We start from the raw sequence: 14,809 nt of genomic DNA, 5'->3' as shown, positions 1-14,809 counted from the left end.
AATTAGAATCTCTGTCTCTGTAAACTCTGCAGAAGCACTTTATTAAGGATTAGGAACCAGGAGAAAAAAAAAATTAGTTTGAGCTCAAAAAATGGGTCACTGAGGCTGCAGCAGGAGCAGCGTAGCTTGTTTTCTATATTCACAGAAAGTATTAACATACATTATAGGGTCCCATATGTCTTAGATGACTAAAGCTAAAACCCAAAGGAAGAATTTGTTTGAGGAGGAAGAGAGATCCACGCCAGTCAAGATTTCTCATTCTCTTGTAGCTGTTTCTGTTGTTGAAGAGGAACACTGCTTTTAATAATGAGCAAGATTCTCTCTCTTTAGCAGTGAGGCTGCTGGCATAAATGTAGACTTCAAACTTACATTTTTCCTCAAGTTGAAATTCAGTACAGTTTTAGAGGGTTCTCATAGGAACGTATATCGTTTTGTATAAGGCTAAAATTTCTCAGGTACATTTATCCACTCTTAGCAAAAAAAGCCTGAGCATCTAAGTGGCAGCATCTATAGCCATGTTTGGCTGGGCAGCACCTAGCCATGTCTTAGGAAGATAAACAAGTTGGCCCTTGTTAGGATTTCAATAGGAGACCATTGGGAAGCACCAGGCTTATAGGTTAGTCTAGGAAATAAAAATAAATCCAGGAAGAGAGCAACAATGAACCATTTTGAACTGTCCCCCAAGTAAAAATGGCCCCATCAAATCACAAGGAACCAAGTTCATCTCAAGGAAACGTTATTCTTGCCTGGTGGTTGCTACATATACATGGGCCTTCTTTATATGTCAAATAGTAAGGCAGAGCATCAACAATCTTGATACTGGCATTGGTTAACACCTCCAATTCTGAATGGTATATGGTTTAGTGTGTTCCCAGTTACTTGCTGCTACTGTCCACAACCAGTTGAAGGGCTTACAAGAGCCAACAGTTTAAAAAGTTGGTCCCACCCTACCATACTGTGCCTTGGCCATCTCAGACTTGAAGCTGATCCTAAATAGATGAGAAGATATTTTTGAATTCAGAGAGCAAGGCTGAACATTTCTTGGAACCAAGTTATAAAAGAAATCTCTTTTCCAATTTAGTTAAGATTATCAGCAGAGTGACCTTGTATTTATTTTATTGAGTGTTGATTCTTGACTGTTGCTACCTAAAAACTATGTGATGCTTTTACTTGCCCTTACATTCTTCTCATTTGCATTGTCTGTGTTACTTGTTGCATGTTTGTTTGGCTTATTCATCTGTTCTGTCCGGTCCATTCATTAATGCCATCCACATTTCTCACTAGCTGCCACAATTCGAGGAGGTAACAACCTAGTTGTATTTTGTGAACATTCACTCTTTTTTATGTGGATTGCTGTGTTGTATATTAGATTACTTTGTAGCTTACCATACATCCAGATGATAATACAGTGGTGACTGAACAATGCAATATGGGAAAGAAGCAGATAACATACTTCTGGATGTATTTGTATGTGTTGTATTGTGTCATGGAATAGTATTGCAGAGCATAGCTCATGGACTGAAGGTCCCCTGTTTGAATTGTGGCTTATTCTAGATTCATTGAATGGATTTGACTGCAATTTGGTGCTCACTTACACTGAATTTTATGGTACTTATTTCTGTCTAGACATGCAGATAATTATGCAACTATAGTGCTGCATCTTGAAATAATTGTTAAGATTATACAATATCCATAATGGGATTTTAGCATTAGAAAAGGCTCCCTCTGAATATGAAATAGAAGTAACATAATTTGTTTGAGATAGTAATAGAGGAAGTGTTCTCACAATTATAAATATTTAGTACCACAACAGGATGGCCACCTATATTTTAGTTATTGAATATCCATGCTCAACCTGTTAATAATGTCCACTGAACTAATGTTTAGGATGGCTAGCAGAAAATTAATCTGTGGAACTGAATACCATAAAATGTTGTAATAGATGATGCAACAGTGAAACTTGACATTCATGGAAGATAGTGCTATGTACAGCTATTAAGAATAATAGCAATATATTATTCTCAACAGAGGAAGGATTCCTCTCCATACTGGTTGTTTTCATATGTGACTGGAATGATGCAGTTGCCTTCATGCCACCCAGGACTTTCCATATAGTTGGCTCTTATTCTAGATTTTTGGATTCATCTAATGAGTCTTTGAAGTCCTCTAGGGTAAAATGGGTGAAACTTCCGTTGAATTGACTAGAAGAGAGCTGTAGGCCTAGGCTTAGATAAATGTTTTTTTTCTTCTTTTGAGGCTGCAAAGCCATCTCTCCCTCCCCTCCCTCCTCTCCCTCCCATCTCTCCATCTCTACCTTGTGATGCCTTTGTCCATTTCACACAACTTATGATTATTTCTCCCAACTTGTTGATGAACCATCTTCCATGTAAGCCCATGTTCCTTGTGGAGTATATCCCTTGTTTTCAACTCCAACCCCAACCCATTTGCATTTGAACCCTGAATATGAGTTTGAATGTTACTGTGTGTAAGCACATTTACAATCTGTTATGTCTGGGTAAGTGGTTCACAGGCTTTAGCTATATCTCTAACAATGCCATGTTAACCTGGATATGAAGAAGTGCAGTCACATGTTAAACTTCCTTTATGATCTTATCTACCTTGACTATATGAAGGTATTATTGGCAAAACATGTCTTAGGTTCATGTCTTTCCCCTACGTATCATATTCTTCTTGTCCTCTTGCATAGCTAGTATTTTTAGTGCACACTGTTTTCATTGTGCTTTCCTGCTATTTAATTCAAAGGATTTGTGCTTCTCCTGCCAATTACTCTTCCAACAGCTAATCTGCTGCTCTTTTTCTATCTGGTAGCTCTTTGCCTCTCAAGCTCAAAGTCTCTTGCTTATGACAACAGTAGCTATGCCTGTCTTCAGCAAAAAGAATGAAACGGTAAGCATCATTTTCTAGACAACCTCCATTTGGAGCAAGATAAGAGGATGGTTTGCAAAATTTAAACTTTGTTTGTTGGAGCTTGTAGAGAGTAAGGAACATGACGAAGATACATAACCTCCAAGGGTTGTGAGAAATAAAATGTGTTTTAAGACCAGAACAGTTAGATAATTTTTAGATGTTTTAGTTTTCCTATGGAATTGATTTCTTGGTCTGGTCTATCTAGTGAGGTAGGTAGACCAGTCTGACAGAGCTTTAACAAATCTCCAGATGTGTGCATTATTACTTCTTAAAACTCTGTATAACTACAGCATGTTAAATAAATGAAAACATTTTAAAGAGTGCATTTAAAAATAAGTCAAATAGGAAAGCTATAGCCTGCATCTCCGTATGGCCCTAACTCTCTTTTATGGCCTCTCTAGAACTTCTGAAGTCTTGCAAACAAAATTTGATAGCAAAAGTACTGAAAAATGGTATGCAGTTATCTACCAATGTATGTGTGAGATACAATAGCTTTCTTTTGGTTAAAAACAGAATTAAAAAAAAATTAAGAAACAAATATTTTAAAACTAGTGAAAGAACTATTCTCTTTGTTGGACAAATTAAGAAAAGGAATGCAGTCCCGCCTCTCTGTTTTCTTTTGAAATTATTAGTCTTAGAGAATTTATAATCTCTTTTTATTAGCATCTACACTATAGCTTACACAAGAGAATGGAATATTTAACCCATTTCTATTCCTTTTTATCCCTCCATCTAAATATTTTGTCGCACTAATCAATGCAAATGATGAAAACCAACATAATGACAAAATGATTATATTGATTTCGGTACAAGGAGAAAGAAACAAAAGATTCCTGGTTTTCATTTTCAATTTTTCAGAGATCGCATGGCATCCTTCTGGGTGTAATAGGGTCTGACGTTCCACTGAGAGAACTCCTGAAGTTGGCTCCGCGATACAAAGTAAGAACTGAAATCATGAGAAATGGTCTGGTCTTTAAAAGTGCAGCAATCCCAAAAGAAATCTTCATCCCACCATAATGACAGAAAACTGCTTCAGTTACTGCATGCTACAAGAAGTAAAGATGTTCATTAGTTCGAAAGATTTTCACATTCCCAGCGTGTCTGAAGACTACATTTATGCCTTTGAAACTCTCTGTTACTACTACTCCCTTTCAAGGGAAAGTCCCACAACTAAGAAAACATGTCTCTCATGCCTTACTATAAAGATTTGATGCTTCTCTGAGATTCTTAAAAACATAGTATCAGGGCCAGCACTGTGTTCAGACTGGTTCCACATTCTTATTTCTTGATCTGAGGAACCCTCAGAGCAAGGCACTGTGGAGGAGAGATGAAATATTACAAAGGTAGTAGCTAGAGCAGGGGTGTCAAACACAAGGCTGGATCCAGCCCATGATGTGGTCGGATCTGGCCTGTGGGGCCATCCTGGAAAATATAAAGGGCCGGTGTGGCTTCAGCCCAGAAGAGAAAACATTGGGCCAGTATGGGTTCGGCCTGGTCTACCCAGTACAAAGAGGAAACATCAGACCATCCACCATGACTTCGGTCTGGTCTACCCAGTGTAAAGGGGAAAGATCGGGTCAGCGTGGCTTCAGCTTGGTCTACCCAATGTGAAGAGGAAACATGCCAATAGTTTGGGAAGTGCCGTCAAGCTGGCCACGCCCACCCAGTCAGCCACGTCCACTGAATCAACCACACCCAGTGAGAGGTGACAAGCTGGCCATGCCCACCCAGTCGGTCACATCCAGCCAATTGGCCACGACCCCCTCCTGAGGTCAACCACAGCCCAGATGCGACCCTCAATGAAATTGAGTTTGACACTCCTGAGCTAGGGTCTGAACATAAAAACGAATCTTTCTGAATATACTGCTTGAGGGTTATGAGTGAGCTGGCTCTATTCAGTTTGAGTGGGGAAATATTCAGTAAGCAAATTTGGAAGAAATCCTTGCAAGGAGCCACTGCCAATTAGATACAAGAATTTTGGCTTGATTAACAAATATTCTGATTTATTGGCAGCTTCTTATGTTCCTTAAGTCTCTTGATTCAGATTTTAATCCATGTTAAGAGAGAAGGGCATCTGAGAGCCTCATACACAGCAAGATAATTTGAGGGAGGAGGGTGGTTTAGAAATATGAAATATAAATCACAGATAAATAAAATAAAAATTAAAGAAATATCTTGAAGAGTTAAGATTTTATACCAAATGCTCAAACCAAGAAATGATAATGTACATACTAATCAACCAGTCCACAGTTTTGTGGGATGGGTTCTGCAACTTTCCCTCTTGCAAAATAAAAATAAATAAATAAAATGAATACATCTAATTGTTTTAATGCGTTTATTTCAAGCTGGGTATCCATGGATATGCCTTTCTAATTACTAACAATGGCTACATTCTGTCTCATCCCGACCTCCGGCCACTGGTAAGTACCTAAAGAAACCCTAGATTTTCTGGGATTTCTGTTTAGTTTGTGTCATTTTAGAACCTCCAGTTCACTAATGCACAGGGTCATCAGCTACCTAGATTTGTGCTATCCCACAGTGACATTAAGCCACTATTGGATGGTTGTCTTTTTCTAATGGCAGTTCTTGAGTGTTAGTTTTCTTTTCCAATGAACCCAACATCTATTCAATATCCATTCAAACTCCTAAATGGCACCGTTCAAGTGTCAAATCAAAGGCCTATCATGAACCTTTATATGCAGTGGATCCCATTGCATCAGCAAAAGTATCACTGGTGACAATGGAATTTGGACCTCAGGTAACTTTAGTAGGTAACTTACCTGTATTATTAAATTTTATTTTTATGTCACTTTGACTTAAATGTCAAGGCTCCAAATCCAGCTATCTAATTATGTTGACTGGCTGAATATTCCATTTTCTCCAAGGTACCTTTTCATTACATACTTATTCTGCCCAAAATGTAAGATTTAAAGTTCTCCTCGAGAACTTTTTTCACTTTTTATATTTTATCTTAGTTTATATTTTCTTTGCTTTCATTACAAGCATGCAATAAATATCCCCATTAGAAAAAGAATACAAATGATACAATAAATGCCAAGCTGTCTAGATTACCTATATGCTTACAATATTGAAATTTATATCTGAATTAAAACAGTAAAACATATTATCATTTCTGTATTATTGCTCTGCTTCTTGTCGCTGCTCATCATTTCTGATTTGAGCTGTTGGAAACATAATTTGTTCAAATATGCTACAGGAAATCTTCAATTTACAACCACAATTAGGACTGGAATTTCAGTTGTTAAGCAATGTGGTTGTTAAGAGAGTCATTAAATCACTGGTTTTATGATTATTTTTATTGTGGCTATTATATGAATTACATGGTCATTAAGCATATCTAGTTTCCTCAATTGATTTAGCTTGGAAGATGACTGTTGCGATCATGTGATTCAGGCCAATCACCTGAATTACAACCAGTTGACTGAACTCCTGGAGTGAGCAGTCAGTTAGCCCTGCAGTCCTGCTTTCTAACCACTGTGCCACCACAGCTCCTAATAACACCCAGAACAGGGGTGTTAAACTGGCAGCCTGTAGGCTGGATGTGTCACATGCAGGCCACGCTCACCCCAGTTCCGCAAAGGCAAAAACTTCACAATATGTCACATGACGCAATCAAGTTTGACACTTGTGACCTAGAACATCTTTCAACAATAGACACAAACACTGTTTAATCAGCTAGAGAGAGGGATGTGTGTGTTTCCTTGAGAAAAAAAAGTATATCTTCCTAACTTGTCTGTCTTTTTTTTCCCTCAATATTCCAGTACAAAGAAGGGAAAAAGCTGAAGCCCAAACCCAATTACAACAGTGTCGATCTTTCTGAAGTAGAATGGGAAGATGTAAATGAAACTGTAAGTGCCTGATTGCAGGGTTTGTGCGCATTACCCCTCCCTGGCCAATTCATCCATAAAGTTCCTAGCAAATCATAGGAATATTGACAACTAGTCTGTCTATTGACAATGGGCAACATGCAACAAAGTAAGAACAAGCACAAGATGATGCAAATAATCAGTGAAAGATACGGAAAAAATACACACATATAGAAGAACAATCAGTTGAACCAATCCGTTGCAGCCAATTGTTCTTACTTCAAAATCTCCCAGTTCTAATCCAACACATTAGTCATGACAGTTGCTTCCCTGAATCAGTATAGGATTACAACCCAACCTGTATATTATTTAAGGTGCTAGTCATTTCTGGCTCTAGGGGATGGCGCTCATCTCCGTTACAAAGCCAAAGAGCCAGCGCTGTCCAAATACATCTCCGTGGTCATGTGGTCAGCATGACTAAATGCCGAAGGTGCACGGAACACTGTTACCTTCCCACTAAAGTGGTCCCTATTTTTCTACTTGCATTTTTACATGCTTTCGAACTGCTAGGTTGGCAGAAGCTGGGACAAGTAATGGGAGCTTACTCCATTACGCGATGCTAGGGATTCGAACCGCCGAACTGCTGACCTTTCTGATCGACAAACTCAGCATCTTAGCCACTGAGCCACCTCGTCATTTAGCTAAACACAAAGGGGTAAAATATTTATACCTAAATTGTCAGTGGCCAGTGGTCCTGAGCCAACTACTGTACATATTTTAATGAAGCCCTGTTCCTTTCCGCAGTTACGAACGGCAATGATCAATGGAGAAACTGGTTATTTGTCCATGGATGTGAAGGTGCCCGTGGATAAAGGAGTGAGTATTTAGTTATAGATTAAAAACCATGCAATTCAGAAAAGTGAACATTTCAAAAGGTTAAATGCATGAAACTATCCTAAAATCCCCCAAACAAATCAGCTTAACTAGATTAGCTTCATTGGATACATGACAATGGCAGGAGAATTCAAAGCCTGAAATCATAAAGGCTGTTTTGGAAATACGTATAAACCTCAGCCATATCTTCATTCTCTCTCCATCAAACACAGAGTTTTCCTAGGAGGCAGAAAAAAGATGTAAAGGGAGCATAGCCATTTTAGTCATAGTTGTCATCAACAGAGGCTTAATTTATCCGTAGCTGCTGCAGAAATGTATGATCCATTAAAATCCAGTGGTATTTGAAGAGTGTAGATTCCAGAATGAAAATGTTTCCTAACTTTCTGGAGACTTGGGTTCTAGCAGATCTTGTTTAAGTGTGCATATCAAGAGTTCAGAGCAGAGGCGTCCACGAAGGGTCAAAAAAGGCAATATGGGTGCAGCAATTGTGCAATTGCACATTAAAAGGAGAGGCTTCAACATCTTTCTTTCCATTTTGTTCTGTACAAATGAAATGTTTTACACTTTTCTATTAATGAATTTAGGCATCATGGCATTTCCTAAATTAAATCTCTCATCATTAAATGCCATGTGACATTTGTTGGCCCCTTGATAGCTCTCCCTTCACGTCTTTTAGTCTTTTGTCATTATTGCTCCTTCATCTCATCATGAATTGGGTTTTCAATTATTATTATTTTCACCTGCATCTCTTAAACTGGAGGCACATACCCTTTCTTCAAGAGAGTTGGAAAGTTTTCCATGGAGTCTCTAACATGCCTGCATTGATATGATTTCTTTGGCCAGCTGCCCTCTTAAGTTAAATAAATTTTATTCTATTCTATAAATGTATAGAGGTTCTGAAATGATAGAAAATCCACTAAAGTCTGCCTGTGTAACCAGAAATAAGAGTTGAATAAATATATGTCGGTACTCTAAAAACGAACATTGATTTATCTCTCTTGCCCCACTAGCCTTTCTTAACCTCTTCATGCTTTGCTTCTCTGCTCCATCTAAATTTCACACCCTCCACGGAATTGATTTTTTAAGTTTATATTCCTCCCCTTTCCAATTGCACTGAAAATTATTTTAAAGTTAGCAAAGCAGGGTCCGTGGAGACATTTCATTCACTCTTGTTTATATTACGTCCACTTCCTGCCCCCCAAATACTTGAGACTGTTTGCCATTTCTTTAATATTGTAAGTGTTCAGGCTATACGAAGTGCCACTTTGACTGCATTAATCAACATTAAGACTGTTTTAAAAAGGGAAAAACAGATCAAGTTTCAGGGCAAAGCTTAAATGCATCAAACAGTTCACCAGTTCACCCCTCAATATTCAGACAAAAACTATACTGAAGGAGAAAAAGTAGAATGAAGAAATTCTGCCCCATGCAGGGTGTGTATGTCTGTGTAAAATAGGCACCTTAGTACTACTGCCTGTGGATATGCTTAAAATAAATATAAATCCATTGTGATTTTCTTGGTGTTCTTTGAATCCAAAATGTTGACTCCATGGCTATGTTTGTGCACTTTTCTTGGCAGCATTGCCACCGCCTTGGAATCCCCCCCCCATTTTCCCTTCCATTTTCCACTCTATCCTAGAGACCCTTGATTTCTGAGTGGTCTCCAATCCATGTCCCAGCTGGACCTGGTCCTGCTTAGCTTTTTTTCTAAATCAGCTGAGTTGTTTAGATGCTGACGCTTGCTGTGACCTTGTAGCAGCTAGGAATCATAAAAACAAATCAAATGTTAACAGCAATAGAAAAGCAGCGGGGCTTGGGACCCCTGGAGGGAATATTATAGTGGTCATTTAAGCCACGCTATTTCCTATCCAGCACTACAAAAAATGGAGAAGCCACTCAACATTTATATGGCAACTCACACAGATTTCTTTTCTTTTTCTTTTTTTTGAGACTATTAGGCTGGCCATGCTTGGCTAATTAAATAAGCTAGCTGAGATGTTTTTTGAAACGCTCAGCTGGCAGCCAGCTCATATAACTGCCTCCAGGATCGATCTGCCTTTCCAAAGCATGAACAATTTAGCCTCAACTCTTTTGATGCCTGCTGTCGTTGTACTAGATGGGGATTGGTGGTTTAATAGCAAAAGAGAAGGGTGATATTTAGGTGAAGGAGAAAAGAAAAGCATCCCACGTGACTGCAGCTACAAGGACCGAGATGGTTATCCTACCGCTTGTCACCTTCTCTGTCACACTTCCATCTCAAGCCTATCTGTCATTTCATGTAGCCCAGCTGCTAGGCATCGATCTGTGTAACGTATTTCAAGGACATTAAAGCAGGGTCAGAACAGCCTTGAAGGCTGTGGCCAGTCTTTTTTTTTCCCCCAAGTCCATCTGATAGTCTGATAAGAAGTACAATGCTCATCAAGTCATGTATCAAGACATACAGTGCTAAAACCGTATTATGTACCACAGCTAATCACAAAATGGCCAGTGTGCTGTGCAAAGATGCTGGAATATTGCAGTAGGTGATGCAAACAGAACGGTGCAGTAGGTGATGCAAATTCCATTTGCATCCTTCCCATTCCCACCCATCGCCCCCAATTTAAAAAAAAACTTGCCTTAGTTACAGATATAGAGCAGCCTTTCTTTTTACATGCCAACTTTGTTAACAAGAAGTAGTGAGTAAGCAGTTGTGAAAGACAAACTACATTTCCTGCTCTGGTTGCGTCATTTTCTCTCTGTCTGTGTCTATGTGTGTCTGTGCCTGTGTCTATGTTTAAGATGTATGTTTTTTCCTGCAGTTACAGTTTAGCATTCCTGATATTTTTTTTTTTTCTTTTCTCAGAAAAGGATTCTGTTCCTTACTAATGACTATTTCTTCACTCATATCAGTGGCACGCCATTTAGGTGAGTGACAAATTCTGGAGAAGATCAAATTAAATTTGTTGCATTATTATTCAGACAGCCTTAGGTAACGATAAGATTATTCCACCCAGGATCTTGCAGGGTCAAGTCAATTCATTTGGTCAACCTTCATCAACTGGATGCCATCAAAATAGTTTGAGATTATAAGGTCCAAAATTCCCAAATGGCATGACCAGTGACTCTGTTGGCTGGTAAACTTGGGAACTATAATCCAGTTATACTTTTTATATTGTTTATATAATTATATTATATAATCCAATTATCCAATTATACCTGGATGATACCAGGATATCAAAAGAAATAAAACAGATGCATTAGGCTGATACAGTAGGCTTTTTTTAAAAAAAAATAGCAACAAGTAAGAGAGTAAAAGGAAGAAAGAATGAGAATTTAATTTCTGAAGCCATAGGAAAGGCTCTGAAAAGGAACAGCTTCTGGAGGCGCCATTTCTTTATGGAAGACTTATGGAGAGAAAAAAATGAATTAATTCAAGTTTGAGTCGTCCAGTTCACTCACTTAGTAAATCCATTTTTCATACCTGTGGAAATAGAACCAAATTCATTAAGAGAATTTCAAGATGCTGTAGATGATGAAGGTCCAAAAAATTCAATTGTTATATGTGCCAATAAAAAGTCTTTGAGAATTCATGGTGGAGGAAAAAGGGAAGGGTGGTGGAGTCCTGGGTACAATTCAAGGTTATCACTTATAAAGCAGAGGTGGTATTCAGCAGGTTCTGACCAGTTCTGGAGAACCAGTAGTGGAATTTTTGAGTAGTTCAGACAACCGGCAAAAACCATCTCTGACTAGCCCTCCCCCATCTTTTCTCTGCCTCCCAAATCCCAGCTGATCAGTTGGGTCTTCTTTTGTTGCAACTGCAAAGGAGAATGGAGCTGGAAAGCAGGTTATTGGAGTGGGGTGGGAATGGAGATTTTACAGTATCTGTCCCCTGCCACTCCCACCAAGCCATGCCACGCTCACCAAGCCATGCCCAGAGAACCAGTAGTAAAAAAAATTTGAATCCCACCACTGTTATAAAGCCCTTCATGTAACAGGCCAGGTTATTTGAGGGATCACCTATCGCCCAGGATTGCTGCCCATCTAATAAGATTAAGCAAAATCTGCACAATTCAGGTCCTTTCAATCAAATAATACCCACTGTCAGGACCTAAGAAGCATCTTTCCTCTGGAATGATATATCCCACCAAAATTTGTCATTCCAGAAATCTTTAAAACATAATGGTTCTCTCGTGGCTTAAAAATAAGAACCTATTAGTATTTTGTTATATGGAATAACATTGTTTGGATGCTCTAATTTTCCATTTTATTGTTTTTCTGTTTTAAATGGTAAGTTGGCTGGGAATTCTGTGATTTCAGTGTTAGTGCATCTGGATAATGGGGCACGATAGTTCAGCAAAGATGCTGAACTTGTCAGCTGAAGAGTTGACAGCCCAGGTTTGAGACCCGAGTTTTACGCAGTGGGGTGACCTCTCATTACTTGCTCCAGCTCCTGCCCATGTAGCAGTTCAAGAGGCATGGAAGTGCAAGTGGCTAAAGAGATACTACTTTGGTGGGAAAGTATCACTATTCCATGCACCTTTGGCATATAACCATGCTGGCCACATGACCACAGAAATTCAACAACGCTGGAACCCTCAGCCAAGAAACAGGAAGTACTATGCCCTAGAGTCAGGATCAACTGGATAGGGAAACCTTTATCTTTTTAATGCCACACCAGTGAAAACTGAGGTAGACCTTCATAATATTCTGTTTTATTTCCTTATTGTCCCCCCTTGTCCACCGCAACTCGCAGCTTGGGAATTGTTCTGTCACGAGGACATGGGGAATATGTGCTGCTTGGGGACACTTCAGCGGAAGAAGGTTGGTTATATGACACACTTTTGTAAAAGTCTTGTATGAGAAACATTGGAGAAAACTTTCTTGTACCCTAGTTAGGTTTTAATGGTGTTTTTCTTTGGCTACCTTCTCCATCTCTCTTTAGGTATTCATTTGCTAACCTGATAGAGTAGAAAACAATTATTAAAAAGCTGAACTCAGCTTCCTGCATATTTGGAGGGGGAGCAGTAAAGTACTAATAAAATTTGAAAATTTATCACCACCCAAATTTTTTTTCCGGAAAGGTACCCTCTATATGTTTATGTAGTTCCTTTTTGTCTATGTTGTGTATTATATCTGGTCCTAACATCAGTAACCTTTTTGGCAAAATGGATGTTCCGAGGTCTGTGGCTTCAAACGGTCGGATTCCTTTGCTCCTTTATTTGGTTTTGTCTATCAGACAAAGTACAGGATGCCTCAATCCTTTTAGAGAATAATATTTGTATCAAAGCAAAGCAGCCTTTGATGTTTCAGAATAGATTGAAGTAATGGGACAGTTTTACTGAACTTCATTCCCACTATCTGAACATCTGTTATGATTTAAGACCTTGGAATTTAGTACTTGAGAATCCTCATGTCTATGTTGCATCTAAATCAAAGTCATTTAAGGTATTTTTGTGACTAAGTAAGCACATTATTTTCTACAGTTTTATATTATCACCATTCATTCTCTTCTCTCTCTCCCTCCCTCCCTCCCTCCCTCTCTCTCTCTTATCCAATCAGGAAATTCCTCCCTTCCCCACCCAAACTAAATTCCCATTATACAATGTCTTAACCATCACCATCACTTCTGTTATCCTACAGAGACTGAACTATCCTTCAATACAAATGAAAATTTCTTGTGGAAAATTTGAGTATTAAGCATGTTTGCCACAAAGGAAGAATCACTGTCATAACGATGCCATAACCTTTTCGTTTCAGGTTTGCATGACCTTCTGCAGCCAGATTTGACCTTAGCCAATGAGTGGTAAGATATATTTGGGAAAGATGAACACTTTGCATTGGATTGTTGAACTGAGGCCTTGAGAAAATGTTTCTGTAGAAGCTAAAGAGCCACCGCTCAGTTCAGCTAAACCTTCTCCAATTAAAGGATATTAAACACACCAGAGAAAAAAATTTTGCCCCAAGGACATGGGGAAATTCTGTGTCCCAGAGCAATTGACACTGCCTTAAACGTGTGCTTGAGTTAGGTGCAGGGCTGGTTCACATCTTCATGCCTGTTCATTTGGGCTGTGTAATCCTTTGGATTCTGATGTGAACTGCATCAAAATGCAAGTGGCTGCAAGTGGCTCATGATAATATCTATTGCCACTGCTTAAAGCAAATATGTCTTTTCCCTGGATTACGCTGCAAAGAGTGGTCACGGAACCCTAGAAAAGTCACATCTAGTTTAAAGAGTTACCAACAGGTGCTATTGTACATGAGTGATTCTGTGCCTTTTGAAGCACCATTTGCCTTTCAAATCCAAAGCACAGCACTAGTGTTCATATCCCTAGGTAACATTAATCAGATGTAAAAAGTGGCTCTACCATTTTTTAAATTGTTATGTATATATCAGAACCTGGTAATCCTAGGGGCTAAATAAACTCATTGCCTGATTTTTTTTTTCCCCTTTAAAGTTAGATAGTGGAGAATCAAAAAGGAAATCAAGCTGGTATCGACAATCGTGAGACTCAATCCTCAGGGTTTTGCATGTGTGCTGTGCATGTGCACCACATATGAAGGATGTGCTCTGATCCTGGATGCCCCATGTGACCACCTTCTTACATTTTTATTGGGATAAGAGAGTAATTCAAATAATTGCCCATATTGGGATATGGTAAAATGGGTGATAATCCATGGGCTACATAGGTTAGTTTCCCTAAACTGTTTTCTGTTTAACTTCTCTCTATAGTGAAAAGGTGAGATATTTTATGCTTAGTCTTATGTGTGTCAGGATGGATCCCGAAAGGAGAAGAATATGTGCCAATACTCTCTCTTTCTTTCTTGTACTCCTTCCACCAGGATTTATTGTGTTACAGATATTGATCCAGCTCACAGGAAGCTAAGTCAGTTGGAAGCTGTAATCCGTTTTATTACGGCAGAAGAACCTGACCTTGAATGTGAGTATGGAAAGATATAGCTATTAAGCAGTGTTCTTCTGAACCCCTTTGTCTGAACCAGGGGTATCAAACTCAAGGCTCATGGTCTGGATCCAGCCTGTGAGGTGCTTAGATTTAGGCCCATGAGGCTGTCCTGGAAATAGTGAAAGATCAGCCTGCCTCTGCCAGCGAAAACGGAGCTTCTGTCAGTGAAAATGGAGCTCACGAGGGCTGTGTGTGGCCCTCCTAAGCTCTGTTTTTGCT

At 39.0% G+C, this 14,809-nt stretch overlaps 1 protein-coding gene across 1 annotated transcript in view; it reads left to right on the top strand.

The window, feature by feature from the left end:
- The window catches only part of CACNA2D4 (calcium voltage-gated channel auxiliary subunit alpha2delta 4), a 160,656-nt gene that overhangs the window by 36,539 nt on the left and 109,308 nt on the right, over positions 1-14,809 (top strand). The window contains exons 14-23 of the mRNA XM_087935075.1: positions 1,285-1,302; positions 2,830-2,907; positions 3,787-3,867; positions 5,274-5,348; positions 6,711-6,797; positions 7,560-7,631; positions 10,492-10,553; positions 12,382-12,449; positions 13,386-13,431; positions 14,469-14,566. Coding sequence (XP_087791201.1) covers positions 1,285-1,302; positions 2,830-2,907; positions 3,787-3,867; positions 5,274-5,348; positions 6,711-6,797; positions 7,560-7,631; positions 10,492-10,553; positions 12,382-12,449; positions 13,386-13,431; positions 14,469-14,566 — 685 coding nt within the window. The remainder of the gene's footprint in view (positions 1-1,284; positions 1,303-2,829; positions 2,908-3,786; positions 3,868-5,273; positions 5,349-6,710; positions 6,798-7,559; positions 7,632-10,491; positions 10,554-12,381; positions 12,450-13,385; positions 13,432-14,468; positions 14,567-14,809) is intronic.

Source organism: Pseudonaja textilis, chromosome 5, assembly GCF_049901715.1.
Source record: "Pseudonaja textilis isolate UNSWEBS1 chromosome 5, rPseTex1.2, whole genome shotgun sequence".
NCBI classification, from domain to species: domain Eukaryota; kingdom Metazoa; phylum Chordata; class Lepidosauria; order Squamata; family Elapidae; genus Pseudonaja; species Pseudonaja textilis.
This window is presented reverse-complemented; position numbering and strand designations above follow the sequence as displayed.